The sequence below is a fragment of the Schistosoma haematobium genome, chromosome 4 (assembly GCF_000699445.3).
Source record: "Schistosoma haematobium chromosome 4, whole genome shotgun sequence".
Classification (NCBI taxonomy): Eukaryota; Metazoa; Platyhelminthes; class Trematoda; order Strigeidida; family Schistosomatidae; genus Schistosoma; species Schistosoma haematobium.
The window spans coordinates 20,996,819-21,019,557 of NC_067199.1; the positions used below are offsets into that span (position 1 = coordinate 20,996,819).

Here is a 22,739-nt window from a genome sequence, read left to right on the forward strand (position 1 = left end):
TTTCATTTGTGTTAATAAAAAATCTAGTAAGAATAGTAATTTACGTTTATAAGTAAATCATTTGGATAAACAGGTACAAGTTATTGTATTGTGTTTGATTTTCATCTACGCGTATTGCGTAACGGTTAGTGAAATCATACCGAAGTTTATAATGCGAAATTCAGACCTATAGTTCGAAGTTGGTCATGTATAATTACTGGACCCTGCTAATAGTTATGAATACTGAAACTTAAAATGTCTACCATCCTTCCAAAAATTATCTTAACAACGATATCACTTTTCACCGCGAAAGTAAGTTACACTGGTTCGATTTTTTCTGGGACAAATGTTTCCTCATTGTTATATTTGCTGTATTCTGAGCGGCGATACTAAATCCAAGGGTTTACCAACAATAAACTTCAAACACTTTTAAATTGTATAAATTTCCCAATTGGATACATCAATCTGTAAATAGACTACAAAAACGAGTACTGGATGAACATGTAACGAATGATGGAGAATTGTTGCTGTTTGCGTTTAAAACACACTATAAAGCAATTTCACTTATTCTCTTCAACAAATAGTTTAACCAAACTGAAATTTTATAATGCTTAATTTGTCAGATTTATTAAATGAGACTATTAGCTGATTAATCACTGAAGGTTATTCCTTAGTAATTATTTACATATCAAGTTTATGATACAGTCGGCACTTTTAAGTTTTATTTTCAATATTTAAGATTTTTGTAGCAAGCAATCCATATATTATTATTATCACTAGTACTGTTAGATCATAATCAACAAACGACGCTTATGAAATAAGCAATGGGTGTTTACTAGACATAATATTATAACAGAGATATTGTGTTAATGTGTTTTCAATCTCCTGAAATGATATGAAGTGTAGGCAATTGTTGATATGAATCATAGAAATTGGTCCAAAATACAATGCACACAAATCGAAAGATATAAAAACACTAGGCAGTAATAGTTATCTACTTCTGGTTAAACGATACAAATATAAACAATTTTTCATTGTAAAAAGTATTCATAATTTTAAGTTGAAGTATAAGCGGAACAGTTTTTGTAAGTCATCGATCGACCAATCAAATGAAAATCTGACATCATTTTTATCGTTCATATCACGTTATGTAAAATTCATACTTTATATTATTTGTTTATCAGTAACTATGTCCGACTGGTTTATGAACAGGGCATTAGTATTATCATTAATGATCTTACTTCCAAAAATTGTTTTGCACAATTTTATGGTGTATTATTGCTTTTGTGTATCTACATCAGGTCTTTATTTGTACTTATTCCTCACAGCCGTCTACTCTAAGCAATAGCGTTGCCTGAACCAAACAACTATAAGAGAGTTACACTGATTGATAAGGTATCCAGTAGTCATAATCTAAATTCAAACTGATCTGCTTGTAATTTTTGAAGGACAGTGGTTAGTTATACTGAGATAGATTGAAATACTATCTTAATATGTTAAAACATGGTATAATTGTTTTTCCGAAGGACTACAATAAGAGTAGAATTATGAAAAAACACTAGGGGAATATTCGTTTACTCTTAGTATGCGTTGTGCACTTTTCAGTAGTTTCAACACATCCCTTAACGATCATAGGCCTCATCAAACTAGTGCTATCCTTCTGGTTTATGTACAGTGCTTTTAACTAATGCATCCGTTCTGACTCTGTCGTACCTACTATGATATAAACAGCCGTTCTGTATCATGTCCTACCACAAGATAACTATCTATCAGACTGCTTTTTGAGATATATGTATGTTTACTGAGTTGCATCAAATAAGTATAACAGATTACGTGACTGTTGTTAGAAGAAAATAAGTTCTGCATAAATATTAGTTCTATATGAACGGAACTAATAGTATACATGAAGTAATTACGATTTGTTTTCATACAAAACAAACTACCTACTTTTAATACATAATTATTGATCGGCTAATGAATATCGTTAAGCTTCACCTTACTGTTCAGTTAAAATAAAACCAACTACACTTCTTAATGTTTATTTATCCAAACTTGTAAAGATTTTGTGAATAAGAAAACATTCAATCACAGTTTAAAGATCATATTCAATCTGAAAATGTACTTTTCTACTGGTCTTAAACTGCTCTACTCAATTCTCTGTATTACGTAACTCTGAGTAATCCTGAAAGTAAGAAAAGATTGAAGTGATTTAAATAAGAACATCAATAGATATATTATGGTTGTTTTGAGGTCAGTCTCACTGAAGCACGTCACTAATAAAGCATCTGAAGGACCTTAACTTACCAATCATGAGACTAACTAACACAATGTCTATTTAGTCATGTACAATTTATATAATTTCATTATTTTAATTTGTATTTGGAAGTCTGGTAATTTCGTAATTAACACATCCAACCATACAAGTTGTTTCTAACACTATTTGTAGCCTGTATAAAATATTATTTGTTTCTCTATTTGTTTTTTTTATCAAATATTAAAACAAAAAGCTTATTATGAATTTAATATATGCTAAATTTCATTATGTGTATTGAGTTATATTTAATAAACTGCTATGGGTAACCAGTATATATTGACTGTTGTACATTAAGTTTTGTATGGTTGTAAACTGTTGGTTTAGTCTTACAGTTTTTTTTGGAAGACTCAAACAATAATTATATGACACAACTGACCAAAGTTATGTATTTAATTTTCTGCTCCTGATTTAAGTCACTTGTGGAACTGGCTAATTACACTTTTACCCAAAATGGGACGAATGTAATTAGTAACACTAAATCTATATTAACTTATGAGTTTGAAATGTCGTTTAAAGGTAGTGTAATAGGTGAGGATGTTTGATGAGGCTTTAAATCTCCATTGGCTACCATTGTGATGTATGCTACTTATATTGACACAAGTAGTATATGATGTTAGTCGTGAACAGAAGGTCTGGCAGCAGAGAGACAAGTGGATCGAGCAGTAAAGAATGGAAACAGGATGCAATTTGTATGAAAATGAAAGAACAATGAAGTCTGAGTCATTTTGAGACAATCGATGGACATTTTGCAAATTAAGCATTTACTTTATGATTGTTAGATTTTATTAATATGTCCTGTAATTTTGTGTTAAATGCATCTGATTGTGCCTACTGGTGTTCGTGTTCACTACACCATTACTAATGAACATATTGTGTATGCCCAAGCTTGACTAGCCTGCACTTTCTTTGGCGTCTGGAATTGGCCCAGATTGATGAACGCTGTGGAAACTCGGACCTGTTCAAGTAATCATCTTATGTGGCCATCAATAGTTGGTCTGAGTCATATATGGAGTTATCTTCCTTCTGTATGGGGACAATCGTAATCTATGGTTGGAGACCTTATGTGGTAATTCTTAAAATCAGTTTCAGTAGAGCAGACATATGAATGCGTTACATCTATTTAAAGTGTAAACATAATCCTGTTCGCTCCCAGATTAACTCATTATCAATATTAGTGATTTCGTATTTTCTTCGATCAGCTTTACTACAATCTACGGATTTTCATCAGAATATCGAAAAATATTCTTTCAAGCTAACCATTGATAGGAACAACACAGTTTATTTAATGATTTTATTGATCTAACGAAGCTTTGTAAAGACTAATCCTATGGGATGGTTCAAGCGTCACTCTATAAAACGACTTGACGAAAGTCTGTAACTATACTAAGGTTCCAAATTGATGTTGGAATTTTTATGTATTTTATTAGTATATGAGCACACAGAACATCAAAGTCGAAAATCTATCACTAAAACAGGAGTAAAATTTCAGCATGTAAAGTAGTTTTACATATTTGTGTCCAACCTGGTCATTAAGTCGACTTAATGACGTTATAAATCAATGAATTGAGAGCCATGTATGTGAAATTTTCGCCTTTTTTAAACGGTTTATCTAACACAAAGTACCTATCATTCAGTGGGTTAATAATGACTTGATTCGATATAGACTTTATTTCAATCAAAGGGAAATAAATTTTTTTACCAAGTTTCGTTTCAAATAGAACCTATATTAGGAGTAGGCGTTTTGTGCCATTTTCCCTTCATACTATGTACTTTACACTGTAAACAGGTAAAAAACCCTTTTCTTATCAACCGGAATAGATTTGAGCCTTAAAGAAATGTACGTAGCTCTTCATAAGGTGAATGCTTTTTGGCATTAGTGTTTGATCTTCGCGCAAAAAACACTACTTTGACTCGAGTGATATCATATATTCCACGAAGATGTAGCGTTAAATCTCCTATTGATTAAGGGATGCTCAATGATGGAATAAGTAAATATTTCACTTAAAAGTCTTAACATTATTCATAGTAGCAAATCATTATGTCCTGATTCACTTTAATTTTGTTTTATAGATTAACATTTTACAGTTATAAAAACAAAGAAAATCGAATTATTATTATTATTTAAAAGTACACTAAAAATCAATTACGTTTTGTTTGTTGAAAATCATCACCAAGAACTAATAAATAAACTAAACATCCGGTTATCGGATGTTTAATTCCATTCAATTTTATTGAAAAATCAAATTATATTAGTACATACAACATAAAGGAAATTAAATGAATAGAATTAGTGAAATGATAATAATTTGTAAAAAAAGAAATCGTGGATTGGTTGAAGTTAAACATTAACATCGTCGGATGATGACTCATTGGTCTAGAGGATAAGCGTTCGCGCGCGAGACTGATAGGTCCTGGTATCGAATCTCACGGGGTGGGATCGTAGATGAGCACTGCTGAGGAGTCCCATACTAATACGAAACGGCCGTTCGGTGCTTCCAGATTTTTCATGGTGGTCTAGGTTTAATTGATTCATGAATTCAACTATAAAATATCAATCTATAAATTTAGCTCAAAGTGTTACAATTATCGTAATTAATAATTTCATTACAGCTTCAAAATATGCTGTCAGTAGCTTCTGAAATCAGCAATAATCCAAGATTTATAGTACTCTGTTTTATTCTGATTTCCAAAAATTGTTTCTCTTTAGAATTAGGCAATATTTCTATGAATAATTCACAAATTTTTGATTGTAATATGTTAAGTGTATAAGGTTGATCCTTGTAAAGGTCTAATTTCCTCACTTCTGAAAGGTAAATATTAGCTGTTATATAAAAATATATAGTACTTCATAATTCCCAGATTTGCTTTAGCTAATGTAGTTTCGTCAGAGGACGTAGTTCATAACTAACAAAGTACTCCCAATACGTAAGCTGAGCACTTCAGTTTTTTTTAACAAAAGAAGTGATCATTTATGGTGATATAAGGCATTTCGTGGACAGAAATCTGTCATGGTGAAAATTTTAATTAAGTTAATTACATCAAAACGTAAAGGGGAATAATATTGTTTTCGACTGGATTCTCTGGAGGATTTGGTATATATATCATCAGAATTTAGATAATACTAAAAGATGAAGCGTGTAAACACTCAAATACACAAGTAAGTAAACAAGAATATCAAAGGTATTAGAACTAGTAAAATCATTTTTGAAATCTTAACTGGTCAAATAAAATGCTTTCTAACTACAAAATCTAAGGTTATTTACTCGAAACCTTATAGTCTTCACAGCTGTGTAAATAACGGGTTCAATACCCGTTGGAGAAACATAACGTAATACTATCAATGATTTTGAATGATTTAGTTCTATATCTCACATGGTCACTATCGAATAAATATGATAAAACTGAGACCTGCATTGACTTGTTGAACACTCCACGAACCACGATTACATTCATTATATGAAAATTCTCATTAGTACAACCTCTCCTATGATATTGCAGAAGACATCTATTCTATTTAGTGTAAATGTTAGTCCAGGATATAATGGGCCGAACACTACTCTCTACCTTTTACATCAAGCATATCTGAGTCGAACTTTATGGGTCATTTAAAGAGACCGTCACAAGCTGCTACATTGTAATAATTTAAGCTATATTACAAGATGACTGGGCTTTAAACTGTCGAGTTGTTTATAGACCTTGTCATGACCTTTGAAAGCTCATATTTTATGCAGTTGTAGCACTTTAGGACAATAAAAAGGATTTATTTTATACTATCTGACACTCTTAGATAGCCATAAAACTTTAATGTTGTTTCTTCCGTAGATTTTTCATCGTCATGACCGATAGTTCATCATATTTTGCTTTTTTTTTATTCAAAAAATGTGAACCTATGACTGTTGCGTCCTCTAGTTGATTAACGCAGAGTACAACATAAAAATAACAACACTCGAACGTATAAAACTACACAGTCAAAAATCAGAAGATAGAAGAAAGCTGGAGAAGTGTATGTTGGGTAAGAACCAAAATGGACAGAAAATCATGAGTATTTATGGATATTAGCGTTTGTTATATCATCATTATAATTCAGCCAATCCGCAAGGAGGCACATTATGCTACAGTCTAATCGTAGCATGCCACATTGATATTCTAGAAAGCCTCATCAGGTCCTGCTTGTATGGAAACTCTTCGGCTCCTTCAGGGATTCTGGAGGCTCCGTCATGCTTCTCGAAAGCCGTTCTAGTTCCTGTCTAACCGCCGAGAGAGTAGCTTAAAGCACAGGTCTTTTAGGTCAATAAACGAGAGTAGCTCCAGATCTAAGACTTAGCAACACTTTAACTTTCGTGCATTCTCCAATTCCTTCTGTGAACACGTGGTGATGTTTTTGTAACACTGTGTTCTTCACAACTTCTCCCTAGAAGTTTGTGTACCCGAATACTGAATATTAGTTTATTGTTCAATTAGTGTTTTGTACATCTGTGATTAATTTGAATACAATTTTCATTTGGTGTTGATATATGTTCAATAACCCAACTCATCGACTGAATGGTGTTGTACATCTTACACTACATATTTGAACATATTTGGAATCAACAGTTTGCATGACTTAGGAACTCCAGTCTGAGCGTAAATATATATCCAGTATACTGCAGGTTATGTAAAGAATAAAAAATCTCTTCAAATAATTAACATTCTACAAACCACTATTTATTGTATGTTCCAAATATAAAAAATTATTTTAAGTTTATCTTATCCATTAAATTGGACTTTCATTTTTAAAGTCGAAAATTGAATTTGAAATCTCATTATTATTACTGATAACGATTCACCATGTTCATTATTATAACCAATCATTTAAAGTGTATTCACAATAAATATGAGGGTTGAATGGATTTCATCACTATGAATTGTCTATTTACGTAAAATAAAATGATAAATTTTTGTTGGGACGGCTTCTGAGAACTACGACGGAGTCTCCAGAATCCCTGAAGGAGCCGAAGAGTTTCCATACAAGCAGGACCTGATGAGGCTTTCTAGAATATCAATGTGGCATGCTACGATTAGACTGTAGCATAATGTGCCTCCTTGCGGATTGGCTGAATTATAATGATGATATAACAAACGCTAATATCCATAAATACTCATGATTTTCTGTCCATTTTGGTTCTTACCCAACATACACTTCTCCAGCTTTCTTCTATCTTCTGATTTTTGACTGTGTAGTTTTATACGTTCAAGTGTTGTTAGTTTTTGTTGTATTCTGCGTTAATCAAGTAGCGAATATAACAATTTTAAGGAACGGAAGTTTAACAATTTGTATATAACTAAAACAATAAATTATTTAGTTAAACTGTGGTATTAATACACCTAATCAATTACTCATATAATTATTAGGTATCTCATAAAATTATACATTAATCAATATACTAGGTTTAATGTCAAATTAGTCGAATATAGATAGAGGCACGATTATGGATTTTCATTGTAAAATAATACCAACTTAACAACTGTTGAGTTTTATTTTATTTCAGTTAATAATTTGACTACAGAAACAGATAAAATTAAGTCACCCAATAAGAGCAGAGGATAAACATCCATCAGCCTCTATTGCTAAACATATAATTGAAACAGGCCATAAGATTGATCTTAACTCGGCTTTTATGGTGTTGTATAAAAGTGTAAAAGGACGTATACTAAGGTTTATTGAAACCCCCTTTGTGTATTCAAAAACAGTTTGTTCTCACCTTAAACCTACTCTGGTAATATTGACTTGTTATCCAGAATGATTATGTTCACTCTTATTATTATTATTATTACTATTATTATTATTATTATTATTATTATCCTTGTCTCCTCTTACCCCATTTCCAGTGTAGTTGGCCTTTATTTTTATATGTGAATGTTCATAACAAGTATATGTGTGATCAGATCGTTCTAAGTGTATTACGCTACTATATCACATAGTTCTGATAATCTTCGTCTTCTTATTACATTATCGAAATTTATCAAAGGGAGTAATTGCTTTAAACTTTATATAGATAATTCTTATGTTCTTTACTACTGTGAATGACTTAATTTCATCAATACATTGTTATGGAATTGAGATTAGAATCTCAAAGTACTTCAGAATCCTTTTCATGAATAGCTCAATATTCACTAAACCGATGAGATACTTTCATAGATTAAAACTTTAGTTTTAAGAGAGACCATTTCAAATTGATAGTTATTTTATCATTAATAGTTTTGACTGCTTGTTTATAAAACTTATTTTTTGTACTTCTAAGGGAGTTTATGTATTAACATTTAATCAACAGATATGTTTAAACACATCAATCGATTTTCTAACTTTTCCATTCTTCCATTTTTAAATAAGTGTTAACTTTAGTGACTGACCAGTCAGATGATTGACATATGCAAAAAGAATAATTTATTCTTATTCATGGTTGATTGATTGTACAACGAATTTCATTCAAGATGTTTCAATTACTGATGAATTACTATAGACAAACTGATCGAATGATCTTTTTTGATGAAATCTGTTGTCTCGGTGTGTATTAACACACTTACATAATAGTATCAATGCTTATTTACATGCAGATTTGCTTAAAAATACTGCAGTATATGGGCATACAACTTAATTATTAGACATACGTTTATGTAAACGCTAGTTCAGCCTATACAACATACCGACTTCATTCTGATTCAGCGAAATCTTATGATCCTGGCTGTCGTATGAAAAAGTGTTCTTAAGAAAGAGTTAATCTGAAATCAATGGTGAACATAACAATTAATACAAGTCATGTGTTTAACTTTCTCATTTTCAAGGTTCACTAATTCATGATGAAATTACTTTGTTATCCAAAATCCTGAACATTAGATTATTAGGAAAAACTCTTGTTCTGCCTACATAATCTTCAGCGAGTTTAACTCTAGCGCTTAACTGTATATTGTTAAAATTTATTTTCTTTAAGAATAACTAGGTTGTTTTACCTTAGTTAAAAATCCACTTGTTCATTGTGTTTTATGATAGAATGCATTCTAGTTATATCTGTGAAAAGTAACCTGTTAAACTTGTCGATAATACAAATATTTTAAAGATTTAAACAACTTTGAAACTTGTAAAATGCTGAATTGAAAACAACCTTTCTATTAGTACATACAACCATTACGGTCATAAGATAATGAATTATAAAACTAATCTGGTAAATAAGAACTATGATTAAAAGATGTCTCTTTTTTAGTCTCATCTACAATCGTATTGTTATCAGCCTATTTTTCGAATTTTATTTTTGTACGTTATTCTTCCTGATTTTTATCTGTAAATGTAAGTGGTAAAACAATAAAAAAATTTCATAGTATACTGCAGCATTTTTTGAACAGTGTAATATATTGACTACTTATTTTGAACGGTGTAATGTATGAGCAAAAGACTGACTGTTTCACTGACCTTCATATACCAGTGTAAACAAGTATTTGTGCATACGTTCATCTTCAAAAATCAAAAGCATGTTATTGTAATTGAGGATAACTGATAGCACTTAGGACTCGGAACTAGCTGAGATTTTTGAATAACTGATTACTTTGAATGAGGGACTGCCGTAACATGGACTAAGTTAACAAGAAGACAAAACTGAAGAAGAACAAAAGATTCTAAAAATATCGATAGTGGTTATAACAGCATTTTGCTACCCATCGTTCGACAAAGGTGAAGGCCACTGTTTCAGCAGTAATGTCCTTGATGGATGCTACTTCTGGCCATCGAGTGAAACGGTTTACACAAGTTAAGAGATAAGAGTATCCATTTGAATCTGGTAATGATCTTACCAAATCCAGATGAACATGGTCGGAACGAACATCTGGAGTTATGAAAGAGCCTAGTGGACATTTGTTGTGTCTAATCATCTTAGATTTCTGGCAACTTGCACAGGAGCGTGCCCATTCCATCACGTCTCTATGCATACTAGGCTAGCAAAATCGTTCTGCTATGAGGTTAAATGTTGCACGAACACTAAGATGCGAAAGTTTGCCCAACGTATTGAGTACGTTGAGTCGATAGTGTTTCAGCACGGTTTGACGATCCCCACTTGTAGATGTGTCACAGAGTGAAGTTTCCTCACTTGTTCCATCTGTTTGGTCTGTAGCTTTAGGGCTGTCGAAGATAACTCGTGTTGAAAATCAGTGTCTTATTTTTGAAGCTGTGAGAGTTTTAGAAGGTCGATCCCTTGGAAACTGAAAGCTCCATGACCAAACCATCCAACTCAGAGAACAAAACCCCATCAAAAATTGCTGTCCATTTTAGGGACCGTGTGTAACGTCGACGTCCACGAACTGTTCGATGGCCGAGTAATTCCCAAGCCCATCATGTATTCGAATTATTTTTACATCAACCTTAGCCTTTTTAGAGTTAGTTGGAGCGTTTTGGAAGCTACAGGTGATCCAATAGTCGTGATGTGGAGTGTAACAAATTTGGTCCCACATGGTAATTTTGGTCACTTTCGGTACATTTAGGGTATTATCGAGTGTTCGTTGATAGAAGGGGTTGATTATGCGCCTCATAGTAGCTGGGAATAATCTACAACCAGAAAAGAAAGTCACACAAAACAGAAATTTAGTGTTGCTATCTAATAACCTCTGTTCCTACGTGTCGATGAGTAGATTGTCTTGTAGTAGGTCCAGACTTATGATTAGCATAGCAACAACGAAGACCCAGTGAATGGGTTTGCTTAACGCCTGTAAGTTAAGGACTAGTTCATGCAGACGGTCGTTAGAATTTGCTGGGAGAACACCAACTTCTACTCAGTTGTTGAAGTGATAGAGAACTTTTGCCATTACACCTGTGTTCACTGGCTACGGTTCCCACAAACGCGTCAGGGCGGGAAAGTTTCACGAAGATTTTTTCGTGATGATTATCTGTCTCTAGTGGTCCAGAGACAGATCTTCGTTATGACCAGCTTCTTCGAGATGATTGAGAGCGTCTACGATCACGATGAATATCGAGATAACGAGTCAGTGTGACGGGTCTATGATGTCGTTTTATGTTGTTTGAAGACTTTAGTTGACAGAATAAACCTCGGTGTTGTTTGTTTCGGTAATATCCAGGATCTGGTCGGCAGATACAGCTAGTTCGTCGACAGCGGTATTTTTAATGAGATAAGAATTGCCTGCACCTGTTGGGAAACCTAGACAAGAGCTATTTAAACAGGGCCCCGCGAGAGTTGCTTTGATCGGTGACCTCTCGTATTCATAGCGAAATGTCTGCTGCTGATCCGTGCGGCACTGCCTTCAGTACTGCAAGAAATCGTGAACGTGAATCTGTCACTCCGCGTTCGCGGGAGTCAGCTTTAGTGTAGCAGGACCATACTTCTATATTATTGCTCCAGGATGACACTAGCTGGGATGTGGTAGGCGAAAGTAGTTTAATAATAGGTAACTTGGGTGTCTGTTCCATCATGATGTAGATACAATATATCAATGAGAGCAAAAGTAACCGGAGATATAAAAACAACATCACAATGTGTAAAAGTAAAAAAATTACACATAATCTTCCAATAAGGAACTGACTCACAGTTTAGGATTCGGTATACCGGATCACTTCAGCCTCACTACTAAGCATTCCACAGGTATTCGGAGTTTGATAACACATGTACACGTAACACCTTTATAATCGAGGTATGCCAATCCAGTGAAATAAGAAGTCAAAAATTAAGAGGTTCGAAGATATATTTGGCAGGCTATCGATGTATCGGGAAGCGTTTAATGTAAACCGGCTGACGGCTGTAAGATATGCGTAGTACGGCATACCTACTCGTAATCTGGTGCGTATGCGTGACCGAACACCTTCAGATAGATGTCTTCATTAAAACTATTTACCGCTACGAAAAGCAATTTTCGAACATTTTTCGAGTTCCTGAAATAAATATGAAGAATTATTGTGGATAAAGATTAACTTATGTAATTAAGTAGATTGCAGAACTCATGGTGATCTGAAACTGGAATACTGATTATTGGACAGTCATTACCCCAGACTTCGTAATTATTTGAACTGCTGCGTTCCAGCGTGGCGTATTTGGCTTAGATTTCTGCATAGAAATACATATCCGTCGACATTTTTACCTATACAAATACTACAGTTCATCATGCCAAAGTGCATTAAGATGGATCGTTTCCGATATATAACCAGTGAAGCTTGGCGTGCTTTAATAGCAGTAAGAACTGGGAGTTCACAAACCTTTCTTGCTTTTAGATCGAGATGGGACTAAAAAATCACGAAGTCGTGCCTCCAGAGTTAGCACTTAAAATTTCTCACCTTAGACGAAGTTGTATCGGCTTCAGCCATCTAGTTCAAGAACAGTTAATACTAAATAGGTTGGTAGCCTACGAAACTGATAACAAACATTGTAAGTGTTCCTCATGATGACCATGATCTTATCTGAAACTAACTGTTATGATATACAAGCAGTTAACGTAATGCTAATTTGCTTGCATATCTTTAACTATGTTACTATGATATTGGCGTTCCTGAAGGTTAATGACGTGTTTTTTTTTCCAGCGATGAAAGGATATCGTCTTACCAACCTGGGCTACGACTACCTTGCTCTTAATCAATTTTTCAAATCAGAGCAATTGGAAAGTCTAGGAACAATGATTGGAGCTGGAAAAGAGTCTGATGTCTACATTGCTGCTGCTGGTGCGCGATGTGGGCGTTCGTCAGATGGCTCAGAAGGCCTTTTGTTTGATTTCCCAAACGAAGGAGATTCAGTCGTTGTTAAATTTCACAGACTTGGGAGAACGTCTTTCAGAAAAGTAAAAGAAAAACGAGATTATCATCAACACAGAAGTAGTTGCTCTTGGTTGTATTTGGATCGTCTAGCATCTAGACGCGAGTTCGTTATGATGCAGGTAAGTGAATGTTTCACTCTAGATCTTCATAGAGCCTTCGGAGTAATGGTATCGCTGTTCCTATCCCTTACACCCACAACCGAAATGCTGTCGTCATGTCATATATTGCTGATAGCCTGCCACTTTACAGAATACTTCCGAGTATTTTGAATTCCAATGAGTCTGCTTTTGCACGGTCACTTTACTACCAAGCCAAAAACATATTGGAAAGAATTGCTTCTCTTGGTCTTGTTCATGGTGATCTTAATGAGTTTAATCTGATGGTTTCCGATTTGGACCCTAAAGAAAATACGGAGATTAGTAATCCCAAGCTGGTTCTTATTGACTTCCCTCAAATGATCAGTCGTGACCACAAACTAGCTAACACGTGAGCTTCTTTTCAACTAAATTCTTCTTTCCGAGGTCCTATATTTTTAGCATCTCGAATGTCTTTATCGGTTACAATCCAGAACTTGCGTAAACGTCATAATGGTTTTCAACTCAGTTGTGATAGTACAAGCTGTTTGTAGGGCTACTGTTTCATTGAATGGCTTTTTAATGTTATCTCAACAAAGTTATTATCGATATAAATAATTCAGAAACCATGAAGTTCAAAATTTAAAATCTACGGATTGGTCTATGTGTATGAAATTATCTGAGTGTTTATCTCTGGAGTTTAATACGATGTGAAACGAAAATTCTATGTGAATCTCCTGGCACACGAGGTGTCAGGATTACTAAGATCAGTTTGAGAAACACTGTTGAGTTTATCATATACGACCAAAAGTGGGACGCAGCCCTTGAAAACAATTTTACTAAACATTCTTATGAGTCTACGGATTCATTGACTGTCACATTGATTCGATTTGTTAAAAACAAACTTTGGTTTGGGTCGTCGCTATACTAAATTATGTAGCCTCGAATCGGTCATATGGTCAATCTGCCAAGTCGGTGTTTCATAATGGTGACATCAAATGAAGTATCGTTACTGTACTGAGAAATATACTGCGGAACCTTGACATTACTAACATGGTATTCCCACAGAGTGTAAAATGTGTGACAATAAAGAGAGATGATTAAACACAGGTCAAAGATAGTCTCAGCTAGAGGTCAGGTTGGATGCTGATTGTGACTATTAGTGGTCAGTCAGTCAGTCATAATCAGCGTAAAGCCTCCCACAAGCATTAATTGAGCCAAGTCCTCATTGTCAAACTATCACGCTGAAAGGAAAATGAGAGTACAAAATAATTTGGCAGCAATAATAATGGGGAAGACCTAATATAGAGAATATGGTTCAAAAAGATGAAATGTGTTATATCCGGTGAACATTAAATTACAGGTAACTTCCGAGGGCTATTCATGGACTAATATTCTATAAATATTCTTATTGTATAACTACTCAACGATTACACTATGTATATTTTTATTCCTTTTATGATAAGCTTTGTCTTGACCTATAATTTATTATTGTACGATTTACGGTTCTTAAGTTATGTTGAGTTTATTAACTACTGCCTCCCACATTCACAGCCACTTTTTGGGCTTATTTGTGTACAAATATTATTTCCTATTTTATGGTACGTTGCGGTCTGTCTGGTTGATATATAAACCGGGTATGTCTGAAATAAATGATCTGCTCTGATCTGCTTTGATTCGGAAGCTGGTATTGTGTTCTGGACTCAAGTGGAAGGGCTCGGAGGACATAGGACCAATAAGGACGCTAAACTGCCCACACCGGTTGAACGTCACTGGTTGGCCTAGTGTGAAGATTCGTATAGGTCGTACTCGGATTGGTAGATAAATCGTGTGATAGAAAAGTCAGACATTCAAGGTCATAACAAAATGGAAAACTATATGGGGGAATACTAGAACTCGCAATTTGCCTCACTATAACCGATCCTGAGTCATGTCACCCATTGATTACGGTTATCACGCGAACCCCAGCCAGGTAGTCTGCATCTACCAATGTGGCTTAGGCTAACAGTTAGAACCAAAGGCAGTAATTAGAATGAAAAACTATTGTAAAAGAAATTTGGCGAAGTGTGTTATATTTAAGTTGAGGGCTTGTTACTTCTCAGCATCCGTTGACACAGTCGATTTCAAAACAATTCTGAGATTCGTGTGTTTGTTCGAAATTCACTTGAATACCCATTAAAGTCGATGATCCGATTAATAATACGATGGGTTGACATGTAGATGTTCGACCTGAAGCATTTTCTCAACTCTTAAGGTTTGCTAACCCCACTTGAAACTGTAAGATAGTGATTTCACAACCCTGAGATTAAAATTCAAAGCTCTTATGCCAATGACGATCATTGTATACCGCACTTCTGTGCTTTATTATTAGCATTTTGAATGTGATTTCCAAATTCTGGTACTTTCAGGATCAGTTGCTTAATTAATTGTCTCATTATTGTAACGTTTTAAGATCCTGTTACGCTAGCAGACGAACACCATGAAAGTGTCTTCGAAATACAAGATTAAGTTCGAGGATGTTTGGCACATATTCCACATTTGTCATGAACACAATAGTAGAGTTCCTATTCCTCACCCACCAATAAGTATGTACTGTATCATCAGTAATAAAACTAGCAAGTTTTTGAGTAAGCGACAAGTTTAATGGTACCATAAAAGTCCGTATAAACATAAATAGCTTAGTAAGCTTTATTATATATCTTTAGTTTCAAATTTCTTCCTGGTGTGTGTAAAAATAATAAAATGTTGTATCAACCAAAGCTGACAATAATACTTTGTGTGGCTGGTGTTTAAAGTCTTATAGCTAAATGGTTGACAATTTTGGGTTTTCGAGTTATTGATTACGTCAGTTTTAAGTGATGGTGAGAAATTAATCAGAGTAGTTAATTTTCTCTTTCGTCTTCTGTTGCACTGAGTCCTCTTTTTAATCTCATTTTGTGCTTATTCTTTCCATTTCATTTGTAAACCGTTGTGTTAATTTCTACATTAAGTGTCCACTATAAGTCCAACAATTTAGAACTTAAGACATCGTTTTAAGAGATGATTAAATATATATTCTATTTTCCTGCTCTATTAGTCAGTATTCTTCCTTTCTTACTTTTGCTCTAGCATATATGAACGAGATGCAGAAGGTGTTGTCAACTTTTTCAGCCGTTATTTCGATATTCCACTCAACGATCTACCATCTTCCCTCGATTCTATAAAGTAAGTTTTTTCTCATTGGTACGATGGGGCACTAAATGTATATGCACCACACAATGACGATAGGTCTAAGAGATAAGTAGTGGAGGGTGAGTATAATAAAAGAAAAGCAACAATGGACAGAAATTGGTGAGTAAAATAATAAAAATAATAGGTAAAGCAATCCAGTTACGAAAAATACAACCAAAAAATTTTTTAGTTAAAGAAGTAACGTTCCTTTTATTAAGAAAGTTACAGCAGGATAGCCACAGGCTTCTATTGTGGGCCATATTTGATAACGTTCCAAGCCAGTATTGAACCATCCCTAGTACCTCAACCAGGGAGTGGCAGAGGAACTACAGAAGCCAGTCCTGTGTAGCTTTCCTTCATACCACGACACCATGTCGTGCCCCCAAATGCTCTGGTACGGTCGAGGGTTCGAAGAGTCCGCTCTCCCTATCCAAATGCTATCACATGGACACATGTATACAACCACTACAAGGGAAGTCCTGCCTTCTCGCGGAATTACTGTTGTTTACGAAAGTGAGAGGACAAAAAGCGAATGTCCGGCGCTTTAACCGGGTTGGTGCACACTGAGAGTCTACCTAGGGGAGTTGGAAAATTCTGATTCCAAACGAATGGTGCACGTAGGCTCCAGGATCCTGAGGGAGCAAATGATGTGTAAACCAATTGTTGGTGACCGGCTACCATGGGACTGCATCTTCTAATGTTGCTCTACTGCCTTGTGAATTAGACCTTTAGGTCGACGATTTCGAATGTGACCCTTGCTTCGGTCTGTGCACCCGGGCAGTATCACAGACGGCATACAAATCGAGTGACTTGTGTGGCACATATGTATTCGGTGCCCCTTTGTACTAATATTTGTTGTGCACTGATTACTTTTCTGCTTTTCCCAACCGGCTCCAGCGTCGGCAACTAATGCACGATGTGGAATTCTCTGGGACGACATTCGTAGAACATGTCTAAGCCATCAAAGTCAGTGTTCCAAGATGATAACCGACTGAATCGTCGTCTCTGCGCCCGAACACAGTGCCGTATCTCGGCATTACTAACATGGCGTTGCCACTGGATGTCAGTGCTTTCGGAGACAACGTCGGTCAAGCACAGGAAGTCGTTTAACAACCTCAACTCGGGGAGGCCAAGTTTCATAAGTAGGGAGCAAAACCGCTCTCATCGACGCGTTGTGGACCCGATCTTTTACAGTTAGACTAACGTCACGAAGGCTCTAAAGATGACCCGGCTTCCACTATATCTACGGACACTGCCAACTGATTGAGTGCAGATTGCATGGCTTGGGTATCATCGCTCAGTAAGATAATGTCATCCGCATACCCAACGTCATAAAGTATTTCTTCAGGCAACAGACCTACACTACTCCCTACATCCATCAGGTCTGTTTCCAGAACGTCGTCGACAACAAAGTTGTAGAGTAATGGTGAGATTGGGCAAACCTGTCACCCCCATCGCTTGAATGGAACAAAGGAGGGAGGTGGTTGTATGCCGTCATTCTGCCTAAAGTGTTTGTATATAGGGTTTTTAAAATGTTAATAAACTCAGACATTCTTCAATAGACGATCTCAGATAACAGAGCTGTCCAACAAATAGTAGGTGACCCTAATGTCAAGAAACACTACGATTGTTGACCTGTGATAAGTATGACGGTGTTCTAACATTTGGCGAAGAGTGAAGATATAATCAATACATCCTCCATTAGAACGAAAACTAGCCTGCTCCTCGCGAGTCAATCTTTCTCAGGTTTTGAACAATCTATGAGGTACGACGGAAGCCAATAGTTTGGACATAATCGGAAGTATACATATCCCCCTATAGTTTTTTGCAGAAATGACGTGAACCCTTTTTAAAGATAGGGACAACTATCGACTCATTCCGTGATGTTGGAGCACTCTCTAATTTCCAGACCTTTGTAAACAACTCAGTCGGTTTTTTAACCGGAAGGTTGCCACCACCTTTAAAAAGGGCTGGAGGTAATTGGTTTGGGTCTGGTGATTTGTGACGCTTCAGGAGTCGGAATTTCTTAGGGAATTCCGCCTCATTAGATGGATCGATCTTCACTCGCCACCGAGGGCAGGACAGTCTGATTGATGTCGCCGGGCAACAGGTCCGCCGGACCTTGAAAAACTGTCCATCGTCCAAGACGTCGATAAATGTTATAAATTGGCATCTCGTCATCTTCACAGACTTCTTGCCGCCAGTGACTCGGGTGAGTTGAAAGAGCTTTTGGGAGTTACCAGTAGCAACTGCTGTGCTAACTCGTTCGCACGCTTCGACCATCAGGCTTCTCTGTCCTTACGTAAGCTTTGCACAATTTCACTACGCGACAATCTTCGTTTATGGTCAAACTCGTGGTCACTCGGAGTAGACCGGCGTGGTTCAGTGGGTTGTAAGGAGGTTGTAGAAACTTAGTCCTTATAATCGGGGTGTTTTGACTTTAGCTAACTTAATTCATCTCTCGTAAACGTATTTCTATCTTATCAAACCAAGCGCTAATTTATTGAGAAATCTATCCAACATAAGATCAACATCTAACTGCAAGCAAAATCGACATTGACTTTTATTAGGTTAACCTCGCTTATCTACACTTTCTGGGCTATAAAAAAGGTAGATTGAACCATAGATTGGTTCTTTTTCAACAAATCACTGCTTCCAATTGTTTGTATTAGGCGACAAAATTTATCTCACCAACTAATCCAGTACATATTAATTGTTAACCGTGTAATCGCAATGTAAACCGTTGTACTTCTACTCTTCATTTGTTCTAGTTGCTGTTCATGTTATTTATCTTATCGAGCCAAATCACAGTGTATCAACTGTAGAATCATAGAAAAAACATTTGTCTAAGAAGCCTTTATACCAATTGGTACTAATTAATTTATTCCTAAATACTAAAGTCGGAATACTTTAAGTCTTTGCAACTGTTAGCACAATTGGTCATTTCTTTTCAATTATTGGAATAGTAATACACTGTATGGATGCCCAAATACTTTTTGTTTATATTTTTAATTTATCCACATAAACATCAAAATTAATCGAGACTATGGAAACTCGTATCGAGTTTTTTCACTTGTCACGTCTTACATCAAGTTGTGTAAATGAATTTCAGTAGGATATAGATATGTGGTGAAAATTACGGATAACACTCATATTTGAACATTTACTATAGATCTAACAAATTCTAACTACAACTTTGTGTTTACTAATGATTCTTGTGCACAGTGCATATACTAACCTATTTTACTAGACTCATTCCAGTCCTTAGTATCAATGACGATAAAATAAAGATCCTTACAAATGTTTGGTTAAGGGCTATTCAAAACTCCTTTTTAATGAGATTATTGTTAGTGGTGGTAAGTCAATTTATCTAGGACACCAAATCCCAGTTATTAGTATCGTCGTTCAAGTGAATCATACTAGATTCAAATTATTGTTGACGTTTAGTTTAGAATTAGCAAATTATCTTTCAGATTTTGGGTTTTAAGTAATTACATTTTCCATCTTTTTCGTAGACGAGTTGGTTATGTCGACGTGCATTTAAAAGCTCCGGGTTACATCTCCAAGAATGCTACCAACCGCCATTCTAAACATACAATAGAAGATTCACTCTTAGGTTCAGTTGCTCGACTTCAATTATCATCATTGGAAAATAGCGAAGATGAAGAAAATACCTGTGACTCTGATTCGGATAGCATCGATTCTACTACTGATTCTCAAGAAAATGATCAGTCGCAGATTGAAGATGATGATGATAAATCTAATTTAGAGGAAATAAACTACAATAAGAATAATAAAAAGGATATTAACAGTGTACAAGAGACAAAAATTACAACGGTACGTTTATTCTATAACATTCGTTCAATCTCCGTAATTGTTGTTTAGAAATATTGTGAATCAGTTAGATGTAATGAAAAAAATCAATAAGGAAGTGAATACAGGTGGTAGAATGATATATTCTTTTAAAACAATTAGTCCCTTTGATAAATTTCGATAATGATATTAGAAGACGAAGATTATCAGAACTATGTGATATATTAGCGCAATACATTTCGAACAATCTGGTCACACATATACTTGTTAAGAGCATTTATATATAAATGCTCTTAACAAGTATATGTGTGACCAGATTGTTCGAAATGTATTGCGCTAATATATCACATAGTTCTGATAATCTTCGTCTTCTAATATCATTATCGAAATATATTCTTTTGAAATAGTAATTCTAATTGAGCGTCATCAATACATCCTAAAATTTTCCTAGAAAGAATGATTTTCTGGAAAGCCAACAATTAATAAATTGTTCAATTCCTCCTAGGTTTATTAAGAATCGCGAGTAAAGGTATCAGTAATCAGCTTTCATATCATTTAGATAAGAATGATAGACAAACTACTCTGCAGAATAGTTCCAAGTGTCCTTTGATTGCCGTACCGTTTTGAAAGTTGTAGATCAACTCATTCACTAGGTATTTAATTGTGTGTGGTTATAGTATTACCTAACTCCGCCTGGAGCCCATTGAGAGTAACAGGCGTAAGTAGGTGGAACGGAGTTTGAACCTGGGGCTTAGTGGCAGAAAGTTGAATGTCTTAATCATGAAGCCACCGCTCCACAACATAGTAAAGTATAAAGTACAATACATCGAGTATCTGATGTGTAGTGATTTTTTCATAGCTTTTTTCTTTGCTCTTATAAAATATGTATCGCAGAATGTAGTGAAATCACCTTATTTGAGTAAATTATTCCGTGAATTCGCTTTAGAAACCTGCCTTGATTACTGTTGAGGAAATTCGTGAGCGTAATCGTCGTGAAAGAAGACATCAAAAACAAGTTGACTTCAATCGTCAAATCAAACGTCATAATCGCGCTGCTATAAAACGTCAGGGTCGTCTTAATATGAAAGCTGAAGCATTACTTTTTGGATAGCTCAAGTTGTTTATTTTTATTTTGTTAATTATTCGATCAACAATATTTTAACAGATGTATCTATATTTTCTGTTACTAACATAAACTAATGTGGATATTTCAACCTCTTTCAGAATCTTCCTTATATATTTTGTACACAATATTAAGAAGATAATTGTATAGTTACGGTATTTTTAAAATCTGGTTTTCTCGTAATTCCAGAACTTTTATTGTTTTTGATCTTGTTGTTCACTTTATAAATTGTAAATAAGTGATTTTCTGGTCAATGTATTATTGATTATGCTTTTGCTTGACAACACTCAAAGTTACGTGTGAAAATAGAAATTAAGCTAAGTCAACAAATATTTCCTCCAAATTAGAGCCTTAACATAGCTCGACACTGATTATTACGTAGGTTTTACAACAGTTGTTTTCTTTATTTCCCTAGTATTTTTTTCACAAATAATTGAGGATTATGTATGTGTAATGTAAATTAGATAAGTCAGTATGGATGATCGGATTTGATTAGTGGAATTTTTCAGGAGTTATTCTTTCATTTCAAGTCCATTTAACCAAGTGTCACTTTCTGTAGTTTGTCTTGTAAATTGCCTTATGCTAACCATTTCGGATGGTCTTCTCTGAATAGGAATATTGTATTGGACCGACAATTTTTGAGATGGACTGGCGTTTGTCTTAACACTTTGTCAACAATTACAGTCATAACATGCATTTTGATGTATGTTGTGAGGTTTTTGTCAATCATATTAAGGATGAAGTCACTAAAAATGCGACCCAGTATTCCTTCGTAACGGTTTACATTCAACAAACAAGAACACAGTTAAAACTAGTTTATGTACAGCTATCAAGTTGAACGTTTGCTGTCCAAACTCCTTGTGAGATTTTAAAAATTTACATACCATTATAACTTATGTATTGTTTACCGAAATTCCTGAACGAGCACAACAGTTACATCTACGGCGATCGCTGAGGAGTAACTATTGCTCGAATTTTATGCACTTACTATTGTTACTAAACAGCAACGCTATGAACACTCCCAGAATGTATTGTAAACCACTGGTGTTCTGCCACTATATACATTAACATCTCATTAATTTTTCTGGCTACAGACTTAGTTTTGCTAGTTTCTTTGATAACTGACTTGAAGGAGTATAGAAATTTCAAGGACCTTGGGGTAGTTCATGGTTGTCGGCATGGCAAAGTTTTATCAAATGAACTCAACGAACATGTTTAGTTTTTAAGGCCTAACAATTGGAACTGGTATAACTCATTATGGTTTTTGTAAAGGGATTTTTGATATGTTCACGCTCCATTCATTCTAGATGAACTTGCTAAATAAATGTAAGCTTTAGGCATTATTGATGTACAGCAATTATCTTGTTACTAAAAGATTACATCTAGCTACAGTATCATACAGTTTAGGACTTGAATAAAGTTATTACACTAAAACAAATGACTAATTAC

The 22,739-nt window shown here is 35.0% G+C and overlaps 1 protein-coding gene across 2 annotated transcripts; it reads left to right on the top strand.

The window, feature by feature from the left end:
* The first annotated feature begins 12,271 nt into the window (after window positions 1–12,271).
* RIOK2_1 (Serine/threonine-protein kinase RIO2) lies at window positions 12,272–21,820 on the top strand. Of its 2 annotated transcripts, XM_051215941.1 has the most exons (6): window positions 12,272–12,687; window positions 12,840–13,189; window positions 13,222–14,507; window positions 16,253–16,348; window positions 19,870–20,191; window positions 21,114–21,820. In XM_051215941.1, the coding sequence occupies exons 1-3, from the start codon at window positions 12,540–12,542 to the stop codon at window positions 13,558–13,560; spliced, it is 837 nt and encodes a 278-aa protein (XP_051066485.1). In that variant the 5' UTR covers window positions 12,272–12,539; the 3' UTR covers window positions 13,561–14,507; window positions 16,253–16,348; window positions 19,870–20,191; window positions 21,114–21,820. The 2 variants fall into 2 exon arrangements, with proteins under 2 accessions (XP_051066485.1, XP_051066484.1); XM_051215942.1 differs by lacking the exon at window positions 21,114–21,820 and having other exon boundaries at window positions 12,272–12,495; window positions 12,534–13,189; window positions 13,222–16,348; window positions 19,870–20,368.
* The last annotated feature ends 919 nt before the right edge of the window (window positions 21,821–22,739 follow it).